Source organism: Mauremys reevesii, linkage group 6 (genome assembly GCF_016161935.1).
Source record: "Mauremys reevesii isolate NIE-2019 linkage group 6, ASM1616193v1, whole genome shotgun sequence".
Lineage (NCBI taxonomy): Eukaryota > Metazoa > Chordata > Testudines > Geoemydidae > Mauremys > Mauremys reevesii.
This window is the reverse complement of record NC_052628.1, coordinates 42,190,594-42,211,072: the sequence shown is the minus strand read 5'-3', so window position 1 is coordinate 42,211,072 and position 20,479 is coordinate 42,190,594. Positions and strand designations below refer to the sequence as shown.

General features: G+C 45.0%; 1 protein-coding gene across 5 annotated transcripts in view; it reads right to left on the bottom strand.

The window, feature by feature from the left end:
* The window catches only part of HOMER1 (homer scaffold protein 1), a 170,693-nt gene that overhangs the window by 13,630 nt on the left and 136,584 nt on the right, over window positions 1-20,479 (bottom strand). For all 5 annotated transcript variants that reach the window (XM_039543422.1, XM_039543425.1, XM_039543423.1 and 2 more), the window contains one exon: window positions 11,707-11,863. In XM_039543422.1, coding sequence (XP_039399356.1) covers window positions 11,707-11,863 — 157 coding nt within the window. The remainder of the gene's footprint in view (window positions 1-11,706; window positions 11,864-20,479) is intronic.

Here is a 20,479-nt window from a genome sequence, read left to right as displayed (position 1 = left end):
TGTACCATGACTACTTCTGCCCCTGCTTTCCCTGCCAGCATGGGACTCCAGCACCCTGTCTTGTTGAGCCAGACACGCCTGTCTGCTCCAACACAGACCCAGGGTCTGAACCACATGCCCCAAAGCTGCAGGCTTAGCTGAAAGCAGCTTACAGAAGTGTTCCTGTCTTAAACACTCAGATGCCCAACTCCCAATGGAGTCCAAACCCCAAATAAATCTGTTTTACCCTGTATAAAGCTTATACAGGATAAACTCATGAATTGTTCGCCCTCTATAATACTGATAGAGAGAGATGCACAACTGTTTGCCCTCCCCCCAGGTATTAATACATACTCTGGGTTAATTAATAAGTAAAAAGTGATTTTATTAAATACAGAAAGTAGGATGTAGGTGGTTCCAAGTAGTAACAGACAGAACAAAGTGAATTACCAAGTAAAATAAAATAAAAACACACAAATCTGAATCTAATACAGTAATAAAACTGAATACAGATAAAATCTCACCCTCAGAGATGTTTCAATAAGTTTCTTTCACAGACTGTGCCCAGACTAGGAAAGCATCCAATCCTTTCCCCAGTACAGCCCTGGTTCCAGCTCAGGTGGTAGCTAGGGGATTTCTCATGACTGCAGCCCTCACTTTTGTTCTCTTCCACCCACTTATATATCTTTTGAATAAGGTGGGAATCCTTTGTCCCTTTGGGTTCCCACCCCTCACTTCTAAATGGAAAAGCACGAGGTTAAAGGTGGATTTCAGTTCAGGTGACATGATCACTTGTCACTGCAAGACTTCATTACCCACTTGCCAGCACACACATATACAGGAAGACTTACAAGTAAAACAAAGCCACGTACAGACAATTGTCCTGGTTAATGGGAGCCATCAAGATTCCAAACCACCATTAATGGCCCACACTTTGCATAATTACAATAGGCCCTCAGAGTTATATTTTATATTTCTAGTTTCACATACAAGAGTGATACATTTATACAAATAGGATGACCACACACAGTAGATTATAAGCTTTGTAATGATACCTTACAAGAGACCTTTTGCTTGAAGCATATTCCATTTACATTATATTCATACTCATCAGCATACTTTCATAAAATCATATAGAGTGCAACGTCACATATCTATCCTCCATGAACTTAATTCTTTTTTGAACCCAGTTATAATTTTGGCCTTCACAACATCCGCTGGCAATGAGTTCCATTGGTTGACTGTACATAACCTTCATTTCTTCTTTCAATGTCCTCTGCATATTTCCACTCATGGCATACTTTGGAAAGCAGTACTCCATAAATGGGAGGTGGAACTCAGTGTCATAATTAAATAAGGACTGAAGTACAACTCTGCCAAACTGGGTGTCTACTCTAGGTGCCAGAACTAATATGTAATGTTAAGTAAAAGTATGTACAGTGCTCCAAGTGGCAGCCCTACATACCTTCCAAACTGGCACATGTCTAAGACATGCCAAGGATGTAGCCATTGCTCTAGCAGAATGTGATATAATCCAGCAGGGGGAGAATAGTTGCTAATCTATAGCTTTCCTGAATACACTGTCTAACCCATTTAGATATTGTTTGTGCCGAGACAGCCTGTCTGCATAGGGAAAAGGGAGATTTAGGAAGCCTGTGAAATTCCTTAGATAATAAGATAGGGTTCTCTGAGCATCCAAAGTATGTAAGCTCGATTCACTCTTGTGACTGTGAGGAACAAAACTGGTAAATGTACTGTTTGATTAATATGAAACTTCAATACTAAGTAAAAATACTGGGTTAGGACAAAGCACCACCCTTATATTTGTGAAAAATAGTGAAAATTGGTCCAGCCACAAGGGTATGTAACTTGCTCACTTGCCCAGCTGAAATTATAGCTATTATAAAAGCAGTTTTAATAGACAAATAGAATAGAAAGCACTCTGCCTAAGGCTCAAAAGGCAACTTTATGAGTTGCGCTAAGACTTAATTGAGATCCCATGGCGGAACTGAGTCTTTGCCCAGTCTCAACCCAGCTCTGCCCCTGAGAAGAATCAGGGAAATATTCTTAACTGGCCTGCTGGTTCCTGATTGGTCAGTTCTCCTCCTTGCCCTTCTAGGGCTCTGGAGGACTAAGTCTTGTTGGTAGCCCAGCCTGACTGTGTGTGTGGACGTGTGTGTGGGGAGGGAGGGGTCAAGATGCCAACACCTGGGGTTAGAGAAGGCCTGATTGATCCCAAGGGCCCAATCTCCTCCTTCTAGAATATCCACACCATACCGGGAAAAGAAACCTGCATTCTAGCGCTGTGAACCTTGGTATTGCACACAAAAGGCATATGGCTGCAGTGCCAAATAACATTGAGTAATGCGAGGACTAGTGTCCTTCATCACCTGCAACCATTTACAGGGTTGATTGTCCATTATTAGGTCAAAGGGAGACCCTAAAAGATAATAATGTAATTCCCCTACAACCTATTTGATGGTCAGGCATTCTTGCTTGATGAAGAAGAATCTAGTCTCTAGTGGCTGCAGCTTCTGAATTACGTATAGTATAAGATCCTCCACAACCTGAAAGTTTTGTGACACTGCTCCCAAATGTACTGCAGAAGCATCCATTTGCAGTAAGAACTGGCGTGAGAAGACGTCCAGACTCTGAAGTACAGGCTGCTGACATAGGATACTCTTTATCTTGATATTTCCTTCATCACAGTCAGTTGTCCACTGGACTGCTCTGGGTGCAGTGGCCTTTGTGAGGTGTCTCAATGGTGCTGCAAGGTTTATGAAGTGGGGCATGAACCTAGTGTAATAGTTGGCCCATTCCCAGGAAAGCACTTCCTCCCCCCCAATAGTCACACTATGTCCATCCATACCCTGCTCCAATGGTGTACTTATGAGAGGAAGGAGATCAAGGGAGCCCAGAGGTGTCCTTTAGGTGCTACCTGTTGGCACTGAGAGCAAGCCTTACAAAAATTCTCTACTTCTTTGTGGACCCCTGGCTGATAAAATCTGCCCAGAACCCTCTCTAGGGTTTTGTCTCTGCCCAAGTGAGCAATGAAGGGACTGCATGTGCCAGCTGTAGCATTTCTTTCTGAATGTTTCAAAGCACCAAGATCTAGTGGCATACTTCACCTGGGCAGGAGTTCTTCTCCACACAACAGAGTAAGTCATTTTGCCACTTGAAATAAGGACATTGGGAGTTTTAAACCTCCTGAGAGATGGTTCCATTAACCACCACAATCTAGGTGTATGCCTCTCCAAGGGTGTCATCTCCTTGTTCTTCTCAGACCAAATCAAAGGAACCGGCTAACAGCATTGGGTTGACATTGGGAAGAGAGTTATCCTGAGGCTGTTCTGCTGAGCTGCCAGCCATCTCATCAGCTGTCAAGGCTGTTTGCAATCAAGCAAGTTGTCTCTGTTTCTGAGTCTTCTTGAATTGCAAGGAGCCATTACAGAGGTTGGAGCCCACAATTGGGAAGATGTTAGACAGGTGGTCAGATCTGACCTCTGAGCTCTCTAAGTGGTGCAGTAATAGCGAAGAGAAGCATTGCCAGTCCCTCCCGATTATTACTTCCCATGGCAAACTGGGTGTTACACCAACCTGAAGCATTCTGGTTGGTCCAGTATGTTCAAATGTCGCCAGGCTATTGGGTAGGTATGAGTATCCTCATGGACCCAGGTCACATACACTGGATCATCCTCCTGTTGTTCTCCACAATCCAGTAAGGTCTCCCAGACTAGGGTTCAGAAGCACCTTGAGTTTATTAGCTCTGATACTGTTCAGCCCCATAGGACTACTGGATTTACAAATCCTTAGCAACAGTTCTCATCTGTTCTTCCTGAGAGGCCCTAGTACTCCATGAAACCACACTCTATGAAATTGCATGAATGACCGATGTACCCCAGCTTTCCACAGTGGAAACAGATGATCATTTGTTTAGGGGAAGCTCCCTGACCTGCTCCCAGGTGCGACTCCATGTACTTCCTCTCTGATGCTCTTTTGGTGGTGTTGTGGGGTGCCTTCTGTGGTCCATGAGGAGGGTACCCCTCATTCTGAGACTTCTCCAAGAACCCCCAGCCCTTTCCTGATAGTTCAGGTCGATTCCTCGGGAGGTTGGGGCCAGGCTTCTCTAGGCCTAGGTGGCTCACACTGGTCAGGCCAACCTAACAGCATAAAGTCCTCTGTGAATAGGATGGCACCTCCAGTGGTGCTGGAGTTATGTCTGCATACAGTAGGTTTGAGTGGTGGTTTGCAAAACCGCTAGATACTGTCTGAGCACTACAGACTCTACAACAGGGGTCGGCAACCTTTCAGAAGTGCTGTGCCGAGTCTTCATTTATTCACTTTGATTTGAGGTTCCGCGTGCCAGTAATACATTTTAACATTTTTAGACGGTCTCTTTCTATAAGTCTATAATATATAACTAAACTATTGTTGTATGTAAAGTAAATAAAGTTTTTAAAATGTTTAAGAATCTTCATTTAAAATTACATTAAAATGCAGAGCGCCCTTGACCGGTGGCCAGGACCTGGCAGTGAGAGTCACTGAAAATCAGCTCATGTGCTGCCTTCGGCACGCGTGCCATAGGTTGCCTACCCCTGCTCTACAATCTTGACTCGAGAGCAGGAAATCAGCTGAAGCAACTGGGTGGCTCAATCCTTTAGTTGCTGGGCCATGGAACAGGGTTATGTCCCAAAGGAGAAAGTTTCTATCTGGAATCATTGCTGGTAAGTCTCCATTGATACCCCTTGTCAGTCAAAGATGGCAGCTTTCAGGGTATCATAGTCCTTTGTGGCTTCATCATTTAAGGCCCAGTAACTTGTCTGAGCTTCCCCAGACAGAAAAGGAGCTAGTCATGCAGCTTAGTCCTCTTTTCCCACTGAACAGCGTAACATGTATCTCAAGATCATCATCAGGTCCTATTTTGGTAAGCTCTATTCCTGACCGCAACAGTGTCACTCTGGAATGGGAGCGGCTGGTGATCCACTCGTTTATTGCCTCCTGCAACTGTCATTGCCGTTATGGCTGCTGCCTCTACAGTAGCTTGAGAAGCACAGCTTGCTGCTTCTGGGTGGCCTCATTGGCCTCCTTTTATCCAGGAAAAGCCCCTGCTGCAGAGCTGGGAGTTATACAGTCTTCTCCATGGTTCTTCTTTACAGAAAGGAGGAGTCGATCCCATTGCTAATACCAAGTTGGGATAGGTGGGGCTGCTCCACAGTGCCTCTTGTGTGGCCAAGTGTGGTACTGCAGGTGTTCCCTGCCTTAGACCACAAGTTCTGGCAGCCTGCTTGGAGCAGGGTGACCATGTCACAAACTCAGCAACAATCCCTAAAGAGTTAAATACAAAAACTCAGATGTTGGCTGTCTGCACCTTTAAATAAACAAACAACATACTTAGTTGTGTAACTTTAGCGCCCTCATGGCCAAGATGGAGTCTGCTCTGCAGGCAGCTCTGGCCAAGAGAAGGCGTGCGCAGGAATGCAGCAGGAGAAATCCCTTCCACCCCAGGGGCACCTGTTCCAACCCCCCCGCCAGAGTGAACACACACACCCACAGGAAAAGTGCAATGGATATAAGAAAGGGAGATATTTATTTACAGAGGGATGAGAGGAGAAATACAACAATGGGAAATATAGGGGGAGCAGTAAAACAGGGCTGCATCCAAACCAAGGCCCCATGGGCCCAGTGGTAGCACAGTCTGGAAGGGCAGACACTGAGCAATGTGTCTGCACACAGAGTCTTGTTGGTAGCCTAACTGAGCAGGTGGGTTTTAGGGTGCCAACACCTTCAGCAGAGTGCAGAAAAGGCCTGATATCATACTTATGATGTTTTACAGCAAGATAGACAGACAGGCTAGGATTAATGAGAATAATAAAACATGAAAAAAGGTTTATATAGAACTGTAAAGATGAATGCTAATTATAAACATACTACATCAAGGTTCTAGTTGAATATAAAAATACACAGGAAAAAGGCAAGCAGTAACATAATTTTAGCAACAAAAACAATAGGGAAGGACTAAATACAGAAAAATAAGATTAAGATAATAGTATGTAGCCCATTGTTCAGTACATGTGATATGTCGCTTCTGTGTTTGATCCACAGAGGATAAGAGTCTGCTACAGCTCCCAGCTTGAGGACTTAGGCCCCCATCCTGCAAATACTCACTTACTCAACTTTACTTAAATGAGTAATTCAATTAAAGTAAATGATCTTACACTTCTAAAATACAAATTATAATGCAGTTTTACCGAATTACATAGAAAATTTAAATTTTCAAAACTACACTATGCATCATTAAACAGATGTAAAACAAGTAATTATTTCTGAAAACTCCAGTTCATTCTTGTTTCTTTCCTTTCTCAGTAACAAATGTGATTGATTATCCACTAGGGTTCTCCCTCTCACTATGTACACTGGCTTTTTTGTGGTTTTCTAGGGCAATCTGATTGGTGTGTGAGCTTCCCAAGAGAACACAGACAGACACACAGGCACAGATATAAACACTGCCTATGCAGGATGCTCTCACAGAAAAATCTTGTGTACAGAGAACCCATTTAACTATCCTTTAACATGAAAGCCCGTACTGGGGTTTTTGCCTCCCCTTGAAATCTATCTTAATATGAATATTTCTAAAAATCAGGGCTATTCATTACAGGAGTCTCTTTTCTTGACAGGGCTCTCTCAGGACCAAATGGCATGTTTCTTGGGAGCTTAATGAACAGATTTTTGGTCATGTTTCATTTACATGCCCTCTGAAGAAAAAGTCAGATTTAACAACTAATATAATGATAATCCATTTGTCAAAAAAGGCACAGTCACTTAACCTCTGCTTGCCATCATATGCTGTAGCTAAAACATTGCCTCCTTGTCTGTTATTCCAGTGTTTCAACAGAATTTGCACCAGTTTCTATCTTTTTTATAGAGGGAGCTAACTGAGATGTTAAAATTGTGCTTTAAAAAAATATATCGCTGAATTAACTACCAAATCTAACAGCTTCTCCAGTTCCAAACATGGGACCTAACCCTAAAAGGTACTGACTGATTCTTGTAAAGTGCTGAGGGAAATGTTGAAAGTGCTCAGAACCTTGCAGGATCAGGACCAATCTAGATTAACAACCTGCATCCTGATTTGATCCACTTTTGCATCAATCATGCTGACTGCATATTGATGTTGATCTTTTTTTAAAAAAATGCCGGAACTCCATATATTTGCTTAGAGAGCTGGATTTATTGGGTCAGGTCTATCTCCCATGCTTAGGAATTCCCAATGAAGACAGCATACTGGGTGAGATTCCACTGTAATAATTTATGACTACATACCTATAGACATCATACCATAACTACCAGCCAGCTGCATAACTGGAGCATCATTATTACAACTAATGTTCACATTCCCAAAAAACACAGGTCTACAAAAGCTAAGGGAGTAGCTCACTAAAAGAGGTAGCAAAGGAAACCTGTACATATACACAAGCAGACTCAGCATACATTATTCCATGGAACAGATGGCAATAGGTATTCACATGCCAGTTTATAACACCAAACTGGAAGGATTTGACTTCTAAAACAGGGGTTCTCAACCTTTTTCTCTCTTAGGCACCCCCCAACATACTACACCTCTACCCTGATATAACATGACCCGATGTAACACGAATTCAGACATAACGTGGTAAAGCAGTGCTCCAGGGGTTGGGGGGGGGGCTGCGCACTCTGGCAGATCAAAGCAAGTTTGATATAACGCGGTTTCACCTATAACGCGGTAAGATTTTTTGGCTCCCGAGGACAGCGTTACATCGGGGTAGAGGTGTATAAAAACTCCACAGCCCACCTCTGCCACAACAACTGTTTTTCTGCATATAAAAGCCAGGGCTAGCATTAGGAGGTAGCAAGCAGGGCAACTGCCCAGGCCACATGCCTCATGGGGCTCCACAAAGCTAAGTTGCTCAGGCTTCAGCTTCAGACCGGATGGCGGAGCTCAGGGCGTCAGACTTCAGCCCCATGTGGTGGGGCTTCAGCTTTCTGCCCTGGGCCCCAGCAAATCTAATGCTAGTCCTGCTTGGTGGCCCCCCAGGGGGTGCCGTGTTCCTGGTTGAGAACCACTGTTCTAAAACACCTCTCTTTTCCAGTTGTGCTTTTCTTTCAGCATACTCAAGAGGATGGCATTTATGGAAGAAATTTATGGCTTTGTTTTTAAACTGAGGTCACCTTCACAATATTTTCCTAAAGTAACAAAAATTAATAAAATAGTAAACAAATCACTAAACAAGACACAGCTCCTTTCTCCAAGCACTGATGCTGCCTTTGCTTTTTAATGTATTCACAAATGTGGAAATGTGATTTCATAAGTGCAGAAACACATTCCAGGCTGGTCAGAGTGACACTCCTGTGCCAACTTAATATAGAGAATAAATAATATTAAAATATAAATAATTACAAGAAAAAAGGAGAAATAGCACAATGCATATATTACAAAAACAGATCATTTCATTACTTCAATTTTGTGTAAACTTCATTCCTCTGTCATGCATTGTCATATCTCCCTATATCAGACCAGATTCTCTAGTCTGTCAAATTCCTTCTGCACTGCTTACATAGGAGGATATTTACTACTGAGCATATAGGTCTATGCATAGTAGTGAAGAGTATGCAGGATTGGTCTTCAGTGAGACATGATGGGCTTGATTCTCTAATGAACCCAAGTTTGCTCAGGTGCAGCGGAGAGAAGAGGCTGTCAGGAGGTTGGCTGTGACTCTGATTCTCAACTGCCTCTCTGTGGTGCATATAAAAGTTGTGGGGCGAGGGAGGGAGCTTTAACTTACACCACAGATGTAAGATACCTCATGGACCTAACAGCAGTGGAGAGTCAGGCATAGCATTTGTGTGAGTGGGAGGTAAGATCTGTTGCAGAAAGTAGCAGAGGCGGCTCCAGGCCCCAGCACGCCAAGCGCGTGCTTGGGGCGGCATGCCACGGGGGGCGCTCTGCCGGTCGCCGGGAGGGCGGCAGGCGGCTCCGGTGGACCTCCCGCAGGCATCCCTGCAGAGAGTCCGCTGGTCCCACGGCTTCGGTGGAGCATCCGCAGGCACGCCTGCGGGAGGTCCACTGGAGCCGCGGGACTGGCAACCGGCAGAGCGCCCCCCGCGGCGTGCTGCCATGCTTGGGGCGGCAAAATGGCTAGAGCCGCCCCTGGAAAGTAGTGGAACTGACACAAAGTGAACCTAAAGCACCTGGAGAATTTCTTCCCCGATCAGCTCTGCCATTAGCTCCAACACCTTCTGCGTCAGAAACCCCATGTCAGCGGACAATCAAGCTCATCGTGTCTAAGGATGCCGCCAGGGCCCAGATCATCATCCCTTCGCATTAGGGTGACCAGATGTCCTGATTTTATAGGGACAGTCCCAATTTTTGGGTCTTTTTCTTATATAGGCTCCTATTACCCCCCACCCCGTCCTGATTTTTCACACTTGCTGTCTGGTCACTCTATTTCCCATAGCAAAACCCTCAGAAGGAGACTATGAGGAGGAAATATCCACAAGGATCTCCTCCCTGAGATTCACCCCCAATCCCAATATCTACCTCACCACCACCTCCATGAAAAGGCTGCACCACCTCCATGCTTGGCAGGCCGCGGGTATCCACAGGAGGGACTGGGCCTCTGCAGCTACTCACAAAGAACCCCTAACACAGGCACCTTGGCACTACATGTCCTTTACAATCTCACTACCGGGCACTCCCCTGGTTGCAGCTGCTCAAGGACCCCCAGATGGAGGCTTTGTGGAAAAGATAATATAGCCAGGTAAGAGCAACATGGACCTCCCCAAACCCTGCTTCTGACCTGACTACTCTTTTCTCCAGTCTTCCCAGTCTCCACCTCCTCACTGTGGATGCTGAGCACTGAGGAGGCAACCTGAGCCCTCTTCCACACAGCAGGAAGGATACCTGCATGCAAAAGGATATGTGGGGGTGATTTGGGCCCATGTCTTACTTGTCTGTATACACGGACGACAAGTACAATAGGCCAGGGAAGGTTGAGCCTTCCCTTGTGCTGCCACTGGAACCCGGCTTGCAGGTTTTGGAGGTGTCCATGTCTGGGCTTCCGCTGGAGGAAGTTTGCATGGCACATAATAAAGTTTCCGGGGTGGCTGAGGAGGCAGTATGTGTTATTCAGCTTCCTGGGTTTATCAGTAACTTCTTCGGAATCCAGGGAGATTACTGATGAACCCAGGAAGCTGAGTATCAGATACTGCCTCCTAAGATGCCTAGGAACCTGAATAGCACATATCAGTGCTCAGAGGCAGCTCCAAGCAGGCTGCTTCTCTCCTCCCCCTTAACCCCCTACTGCTGGTCCCTCCTCCCCTCTCCCCAGGGTCTGGACACCTTTCTATAGAAGTACAATGGCCTCTGTGTACCATGCCCCCTTAATGTGGGGAGAAGCTGCCCATGCCCAGGGAATGTGGAGCCACCAAGGGGCAGGGTCTGGGGCTGTGGGACTGCAGTGCAATGGAATTGGCTCCTTGTTATGACCCAGAAGGAGCTGGCTAGGAAGAATGGCCGGACTCCCTGCATCCCAGCAGCAGCAGGGAGTGAATTGCACTTCCTGCTGCAGTGACTCTGGGTCCCATGCTCCTTGCAAGGTCCCCGAGCCCTGGGGCTGCTGCTGCTGGGGAGCCTGGAGCACTGGCTGCAGCTGGGAGAGGTGAATCTTGAGCAGTATAATGTTCCTTTCTAACACAGTATAATGTTCCACAGTTTTACCGACTCCCCCCCCCTTCACCCCCGTCTATTAGGAGAGTGGCTTTATTGGGTTAGGTGAAGGAGGAGACTCTTCTAATTGAAGAGATTTTCCTTCCCACTCCTAGGTACCAGAATTTTGCTGATGAGCCATTATTTCCTCCATCAAACCCCCTTGCTCTGAAGCTAAATGAAAAGTTGCTGCTACTTTTGAAAGAGGTATTCTTGACCTCCTCCGTTTATGGAGCTTATATCGCACTCTGTGTGCTCTGAAGCAGGGCAGCTCGGTGTACCTCTTGCAGGGAAAATCCATTTATCAGCTGTTCGGGGGTGTGAGCAAGAGGGGATTGAAGGGGAAACAAGGATGTGTGAGGGGACAACAGGCAGGCAAAGGGAGATGCAGGCGGCAGGATGGGATGTGCGGCAGGGGCAGTGGGTGCATAGAATGGAGGATGGGCCAATGCAGGGAAATCAGGGGTCAGGGGGAGAATTGTGGCACTCCGGTGGGAGGAGGGATGTGGGGGGAGGGAGCAATGAGGGGGAAGGAGAGGAGGGATGTGGTGAGTGGGGAGGGGCCAGAGGTGGACTGTGGGCGGAACCACAGGCAGAAGAGGTGACGGGGAGCTGGCCTCCCCCAGGGGAATCGTCACCCACTGCCCATGTCTATAATGTGCCACACCTCTATAGCACGGTCTAAGTGATATAAAAATATTCACATTTCTTATGACAATTTACAACCCTTCATGTTGCAGAATACTTCGCTCCACCCTGGGGTTTTGAGTAAATTCCTATGCACACATTAAAGTGTATTGTGCGCTCTCTCTCTCTCTCTCTCACAAAACCCTGCTTGGGTGCAGTTTGTCAACTGCAATATGAAAAGATAGTCCCTTGAGCGATCACTACACTGTATGTTTGATTTACTTCAGAATAATCAAATATATTCACTAGCTCCTCAGTCTTATGGATTTCAAGGACCTTAGCTATTTGTCTGGACTCACCCGCTTATGTAGACGTTCTGCTTCTTCCTGATATGCAGCAAGCTGTTGCTTCCATTGTTTTACATTGGCAGTGGACTCCAGCAGAGCTGCTGTGAGCTTGGCATTGTTACCCTTAAGTGTCGCCAGTTCTGCCTCCCAGTGCTTGCTGATTGTCGAACTACAAACATAAAATAAGAACAATCATAATAATGCAAATCACCATAGCATCACGTTTTTTTTTCTTTTCGTCTCTTCATTGCTAAAGTGCTGTCTTTCAGAAAACATTCAAAATACAGAAAATCAAAGAGACTAATTAAAAAATCTCACTCCATTGAACGCTCAAATGAGAAAGGTATCCATGCTGGTTTAGTTGTTCAAATAGTTCAAAGTTAAAATTCTCAAAACACTTAAAATAGATTCCACCATAGAAAAATATAATTATAAAAAACCTTCAAAGTCCACTTTATCCTACCACAAATAGATGCTGAAGCCCAGGACTGCTTTCTAAAAGTAACTGCATGTGATTTAAAAAAATGTATTCAACATAATTCCATCCTAATGATTTAAATATATATGCTTTATATGTAACTGATTTTTTTTTAGCTTTAAATTTTTGAAGTATATTTTTAAAAAAATCAGGCAACATATTGATTTCAGAGAATTAATACAGTGGTTTGGAGCTACAGTTTGGTCAGCCTAATTACGATATCTCTAGTAGAGGAGTAAATCAAACCTGAAGAATATACTCAAACATACATTCAAACATCCTGAATTTATTGGGAAGCTTCTCCTCCTAGGAAGTCCATCCTGGACCTCCTCGAGAATGGACAAGGGTCCACATCACAAAAACTATCACCATAACAATTACACTTTTGTCAGCAGCATCAGCAAAAGAGACCAAGGACTGAATAGACATGGAGTTTTTAATCACTCTACCTCAGCCCTGGTCTACATTACAGAGTTAAGTCGCAGTAAAAGAGCTTATGTTGACCTAATTCTGTAAGTGTCTACACTAAAATGCTGCTCCCACCGATGTCAATCACCCACTACACTGACTTAGGCCTGGTCTACGATACAGAGTTAGATCGATGCAAGGCAGCTTACATCGACCTAACTCTGTAAGCAGCTACACTAAAATGTTGCTCCCACTGATGTAACATGCCCACTACACCGACCTAATAACTCCACGTCTGTGAGAGGCGTAGCACTTAGGCTGACATAGTTAGGTTGATACAGTGTCAGTGTAAACACTGCATTACTTATGTTGACTTTAGTGGCCTCCAGGAGATTTCCCACAATGCCCTACTGTGACCCCTCTGGTCACCATTTTGAACTCCACTGCCCGGTGGCCAGGTAGACAGCCGTCCCCTTTAAAGCCCCACAAACTTTTGGAATTCCATTTCCTATTTGTTCAGCATGGAGAGTTCACCTAGCAACTGCCCAGCTGACCATGCTGGCTGCACACTGCAGACACATGCCTGCCTGGAGTACACAGGAGGTGGTGGATCTCCTGGGTCTGTGGGAAGAAGAGGTTGTGTAGGCACAGCTCCGATCTGGCCATAGAAACGTCTATATCTATGAGCAAGTCGCTTGGGGCATTGGGATAAGGGCAACAAGAGGGACCTGCAGCAGTGCCACATGAAAGCCAAGGAGCTGAGGCAGGCGTACCAGAAGGCAATGGAGTCTAACAGTTGCTGTGGTGTGGAGCTGCAGCCATGCCACTTTTACAAAGAACATAAGAAAGGCCGTACCGGGTCAGACCAAAGGTCCATCTAGCCCAGTATCTGTCTACCGACAGTGGCCAATGCCAGGTGACCCTGAGGGAGTGAACCTAACAGGCAATGATCAAGTGATCTCTCTCCTGCCATCCATCTCCATCCTCTGACGAACAGAGGCTAGGGACACCATGCCATCTTTGGTGGGGACCCCCCGCTTCCTCCAGGGCCCTGTGCATACTTCGGGGGAGCTGGAATCACAGGCCGCTGAAGTGAACAGTAAGGAGGAGGTGTTGGATGAGGAAGAGGAGGAGTATGAGGGGCAGGTGACTGGGGGATCCAGTGGTGCAGCGATCCAGGACGTGTTTTTGATTCCAGAATAGTCAAGCCAGTCCCTACAGTCCAGAATGGGCAAGCCTGATGCCGGGGAAGGAACCTCTGGTAAGTGTGCAGTTTGCTTTGACATTGCAGGGGCACACCTGTTCATTTACTCTTTTTTAATCATGCTAGGAAAGGTAGTGAAATAACCAACAGAGATAGACACAATATCTGCTTCTTACTCCCCTGTAGAGTTAGGCAGAGGGGGTCCTGCAGAACAGTTTGTTTATGTGCACCAGGATGCACCTTGAGTTCAGAGATCTTGAAGAAACTTTTCTGAAGGTACACTGCAATCCTCTGCTGAAGGTTTCTAGGGAGGGCTGGATTATTTTTTCTGCCATGGTAGGACACTTTCCCATTCCACTCAGCAATTACTTAAGCAGGCATCATTGCAACACACAAGCTAGCAGCATATGGATCCAGTCTACAGCCAGATATGTGCATTACCCCATTAATGCAAATCATCAGCCTCCATTACCCTTAGGAGTGAGTTATCAGCTAAAATCACCACTGCCTGTGGAAAATGGTGCCAGTATTCAGTTTAACTGCCCTATCTGCATATACTCACCCCTGTCCCCCTCATTGTCCCAACTCGCTCCCTCCCCCCCTCACAGGCCACAGTCACCATGGCTGCTGGGACAGCCTCTGTGCTCTATGAATCCCAAGGAGAAGTGAGAATATCGTGATTGCAACTTGTGTGGATCAAGGGGAGTGAGTTCAGTATACCGCATTTCCATTTATCTTGTGAATATATTCACAAAAGTGCCTCTGTGCATTGTATCTTTTGCAGCTGGAAATGTGGCCTTGAGGGTCTCTCCATCCACACCAGTGGAGCAGCTCAGTCAGATAAGGATGAGAAGATGCAGGATGACATGTTATAAGAGATCCTGCAAACCTCTGGTGCTGTGGACACCAAGCACAGGGCTTGGAGGATCACCCTTATGGACAGAATGGACAAGGATAGAGAGGAGAGGAGAAAAAGGAGAGAGACATGCAGCAGGAGATGCTAGCGATTTTCAAGTGGCAAACAGACATGCTGGGGACTCTTGTTGACCCTCAGGTTCAACAGACCCATGCTCACCTCCTTCTGCAGCCCATAGAGAACTGCATTCCGGGACTTCCTTTTATCCCTACCCACCCACATTCCACATGGTGTCTATTATGGAAACTTAATTCATTTTCATTAGTTCACAGCATATGCTGGCTGGGGCTGACAATTCACAGATAATAGCAATAGGCGCATTTGCAATGTTATATTACTACACACACAACACTCATTACAAGGTTCATACCAGGGGGCGAAAAAACAATGCCAGGCAGAGCACACTACAGCAATACACATTACTGTGGCTTACTATTAAAATGGTCTTTCAAAGCTTCCCTGAGCTGTATAGCTCCCTGTCAAGCTCTTCTTATAGTCCTGGTATCTGGCTGCTCAAAATCAGCAGACAGCTGCTCCACCTCTGTCCTCCACCCTGACAGAAACTTTTCCCCTTTTGCTTCACAGATATTATGAAGCACACAGCAAGTACCTATAACCATTGAGATATTTTTTTCAGTGAGGTCTAATCTCATTTGTAAACAGTGCCAACAGCCTTTCAAATGGCCAAAGAAACATTCAACTGTCCTGCTGAGCCTGTAGTTGAAGTGCTCCTTGCAGCTATCAAGGTGGCCAGTGTACAGCTTCATGAACTATGGGAGTAAGGGGTAGGCTGGGGGGGCGGGGGATATCCCAGGATCACTATTGGCATTTCAACATTCCCAATGGTAATCTTCTGGTCTGAAAAGAAAGTCCCACCGTGCATCCCTCACCATCTCGCACTGATGTCAGTAAAACATCCCTGGTGATCCACCAGTGCTTGCAATAGCATAGAAAAGTAGCCGTCTGTTGATATAGTCAGTGGCAAGGTGGTCTGGTGCCAAAATCGGGATACGCATGCCATCTATCACCCCACTGCAGTTTGGGAACCTTATTGCTGCAAAACTATCCATTATGTCCTGCACATTGCTCAGAGTCACAGTCCTTCGCAGCAGGATGTCATTAATGGGAAATCCACTGGGGAGGTTGCTGTGATGCAAGTGTGCAGGCCCAATTGATTCCCGATTTATGGTAGCAATCTAGCATTGTCAGCTTCCAAACAGCGGTCGCCACTTGCTTCTTCGCTGTCAGTGCAGCTCTCATTCTGGTGTCACTACACTGAAGGTCACCACACATACATCCAGGAATGTGGTCTTGTGTATCCAAAAGTTCTGCAGCCACTGCTCGTCATCCCATATCTGCATAACGATGTGATCTCACCAGTCAGTACTTGTTTCTGGGGCCCAGAATGGCACTCCACTGTCTGCAGCTGCTCCGTGAATGCCAACAACAACCTTGAATTGTTTTTCATAACACAAGAACTATGCAGCAGGTTTAAAACAAACAAAAGGAAGTATTTCTTCACACAACGCACAGTCAACCTGTAGAACTCCTTGCCAGAGGATGTTGTGAAGGCCAAGACTATAACAGGGTTCAAAAAACAATTAGATACATTCATGGAGGATAGGTCCATCAACGGCTATTAGCCAGGATGGGCAGGGATGGTGTCCCTAGCCGCTGTTTGCCAGAATGGGGAATGAACGACAGGGAATGGATCACTTGAGGATTACCTGTTCTGTTCATTCCCTCTGGGGCACCTGGCATTGGCCACTGTCGGAAGACAGGATACTGGGCTAGATGGACCTTTGGTCTGACCCGGTATGGCCGTTCTTATGTTCTATGTCCTATAGTAAGCTACCCTCCAAGGAATTATAATGTTCCTGGGACTCCTCTGGCAGCTCCGCAAATACTGCAGGATCAGGTGTGCCATGCTCACAACGCTCATCACAATAGCGCAGAGCTGTGCAGGATCCATGTTTCTCACAGAGATGGAGGACATGCAGGCTTGCGGGGCTTTTGAAAAGAGGCACGAAACATTATGGGATGCAGATAAAATGGGATGGAGAAAACTATATCATGGGACATTGAAACCATGTTCCCAGTCACCCGTACATGACTCATCTGCCTCCATGAGGTACTGCAAACCCTTCCCAAAATACCCTGTGCTAGATGGTGGCAATTTGCACAGGGGGATAGCTACCCATGGTGCACTACTCTCTGCATCGATGCAAGCACTACTACTGAGAATGCGCACCGCTGACATTGGGAGCACAGTGTAGCTATGCAAAAGTGACTTAATTGCTGCAGTGGCTGTAAGTCGATGTAACTTAGGTCAACTTAAGTTTGTAGTGTAGACTTGCTCTCACATAGAGTAAGTTCATCCAGGTTGGGGTTGAGATATATTGGCAGAGCACTATAGGTAAACTGCCCCTGGCTATCCTGTAGTTGCTCTTTGGAGAAATAGAGAGTTTCAGCTTCCAGGAGCAATCAATCTGGTATTATCCACAAACCCTACATTAATATACAATACATACAAAGGAAGGAAACCAACATCTAAGGTAGATACACAGAGGTGAATGTATTAATGTACACAGTCGGGTATGTACAGTACCATAAACATACAGCCTTGCACAATGTTGGCATTAAACAAATAAATAAATATGAAAGCATGGATTGAAAAACATTTATCTTGCTCTGTATTATGATGTATTTTGCCTGTTTTGTTTTGTTTTTACAAGAGCAACAGCAACATTTAAAAACAAGTGCTCTCTGCCCCTGAAGAAAAGTGGGTTTGCCTGAAGGTTTACATGTGGTTTGAACATTGCCTATATATGCAGTACCTCATTCTGTGTTACTATTTCACCTATTGGGTTTCCTTTTCTCATCCTATGCCTATACATAGCCTACACTGCTGCAAACCTTACATATGAACTAGCTGACAGATTTTTAGAAGATGTTTATGCCATTCTAAACCAGCAGCTGAGGGGTGCTTGTGGGCAATTCAGTACATCCTATGCAATTCTTCTTAGCTTTAAACCCGAATTTCACTAATTACATATGGGTTCCCCCCTACAAAAAGTGAATAGTGTTGTTGTTTTAAATAAATCACCCACCTCCCTTCCTATCAGAATGTAGAAAAAAATCCTCTAGCATGGCATTTCAGGATCTATTCAACTAGTTAGAAGCTTACAGTTTAGAAATGTCAACCCTCTCCCCCAACTGTTAGAGGTAAATGACTAAATTTTAAAACAATGACTTTCAAAAGTATGAAGATTACAAGGGAAGGTTGTGACTCATTTCTTCCAGGGAAGGCATGAGAAGTAACTATTGAAAAAGAACTTCTCATTCTTTGCTTCTGTGGGTGATGGTCAGATTTACTTTACAGTGGTGGCAGCATGACAGATGAGCAAAATCTATTAAGAACATGCTTAAGGAAGCCAGATCATTCCCTTTAATAGGCATTACTTAATTATACATCATATGCATATTTCCTCCCTTATGTCCTGATCCTGCACACACTTATCCAGCTAAGTAACTTAGTGCATACAAGTAGTCCCACTGAATTTAACAGGACTAATCACATGATTACAGTTGCTCAAATGTGTGTTTACACTTGAGGCCCCTTCCTCCTTATGAAACAATTATATGTACAAGATTTTATACTAATGTATTATAGCACATGAAAGCTCTTTTTCCAAATAAATATACAGGCTAATCAAAGACTGGATTGATTATTTTATATATTTTAATTTAATGCAGCATAGGTAAGTAGATATATTTGTTTAATTTTTATATATCCATCTTAATACTAGGTAAACTTATGAATGTAAGATTTCAGAAGGTATAGTCCAGCTACGATAAATAATGATGCAAGTGTGATCCTTACTGAATGCATTGCACCTGTACTTTTGTATCATCCTCTCACCACCATGCCAAGTAAACAGCCTTGGCCTGTTTTATTACTGCTTGAACACTAGGATATTGGCATTAAATATTCCTGAAGCATTCATTTTCTAGAAGATTAGATTCAGCAACAATTCTATTACAGCTCTAGCTATGCAGATCTAAAACTTAGACATTGTCCCTAGAACTTTTTATGTATTTAGAATGGGAATTTTCAATAGGACTGCACCAATATGATTTCTCAAGCATATTCTCAGACAATAGATTTATACAATGGACTTGAACATTGTTATTTTAATGCAGACTTTCATAATACACTGTTCACAACACACACTGGTATTTCTATAAAGGATTTTACTGTGCCTTCTGCAGATTTTTTATGATTACATAAAATAACTGGCCATATTCTTCCTTAATTTGTCTAGTTTTATTTTTGATGATGCAGAATAACTTCACAACTGTTTTGGTATTAGTACTTCCCCCTAATAAAATTTCACATCCTCTAACAAAACTATGACAATATGGTTATTATTTCAAATTTATTTTCCTTTAGACATTACACGATTTGAACATATTTGAAGTTATATACCTAATAGAATCAGGACCTGATTAAAATAATCAGCATCACATTACTTTGTTCATTTTCTTAATAATCACAGTGACATTTTGTGCAAACCTCTCCAGAATAACTCAGTTATAGCCCAGCAACGTCCTCCAATAGCAGTGCTGAAAATACAGGAATAACATCCACGAAAGAGAGTAAAAATGTCAAACAAGACTCCAATGCAAGCCATTCAGACTGAGGTTTCCTAAGTACCAAAAGCAGGCAGATCATATCTACAAGTAAAGCAAGCTGGCATTAACTACCTGCTGACTGAACTGAGGACATACCCGGAGAAAACCAAAATTCCAGATTTCCCATGAAATATAGGGCTTGTCTACACAAAGGGGCAGACCCTCACATGGTGCAAACTGCCATAGCTCCACTGAAGTCAAGCTTCCGGTTTGAAGTAAACGAAGCAACAATAATTTACGCAGACTGAAGATCTGCCCCGATATTGCACCAGTTTAACTAAAGGTATTATTTTAAATTGACTGAATCCAAAGCAAAATGCTATTTGGATACTTATTTTGGGTAAACCAGATTTATTTTGGATTAATTTAAATCTGTTAGGAATCAGAGTGTCCACAATGGCATTTACACCAGTTTAACTAAATCAGTCCACATTTGTAGCCAACACCATAGTTCAAGGCCGCCCAGAGGGGGGGGGGGGCAAGAGGGGCAATTTGCCCCAGGCCCCGAGCCCCACAGAGGCCCCCACCAGAGTTTTTCGGGGGCCCTGGAACGGGGTCCCTCACTCGCTCCGGGGGGCCCAGCAAACTCTTGTGCGGCCGGGCGCAGGAGCTTCTGCCGCTGCCGGTCTTCGTCGCCGGGGGGTCCTTCTGCTCCCCCCCGCTGGGGAATTACTGCCGAAGACGGAGCAGGACCCGCCGCCGAAGTTCAGCTCGGTCTTCGGCGGTAATTCGGCGGCGGAAGACCGGGCTGCGCTTCGGCAGCGGGTCCGGCTTCGGCGGTATTTCGGCGGTGGGGGGTCCCCGCCGTGGGTCTTCGGGGCACTTCGGCGGCGGGTCCCGGAACGGAAGGGCCCCCCGCCGCCGAAGACCCCGGGCCCCCGGAATCCTCTGGACGGCCCTGCCATAGTTAACTAATATCATGTCATTAGTCCCACAGGAAACATACATTCTTTGCATACTTTGTGTGCACAATCTGGTAGGGCGTAAGCCAAGGCAGGGGCTACATGGATTTAACAGTTAGAAGTACCGCATATACTTGATCATAAGCCGGTTTGTTTATAAGCCCACCCCCACAAGATGGATA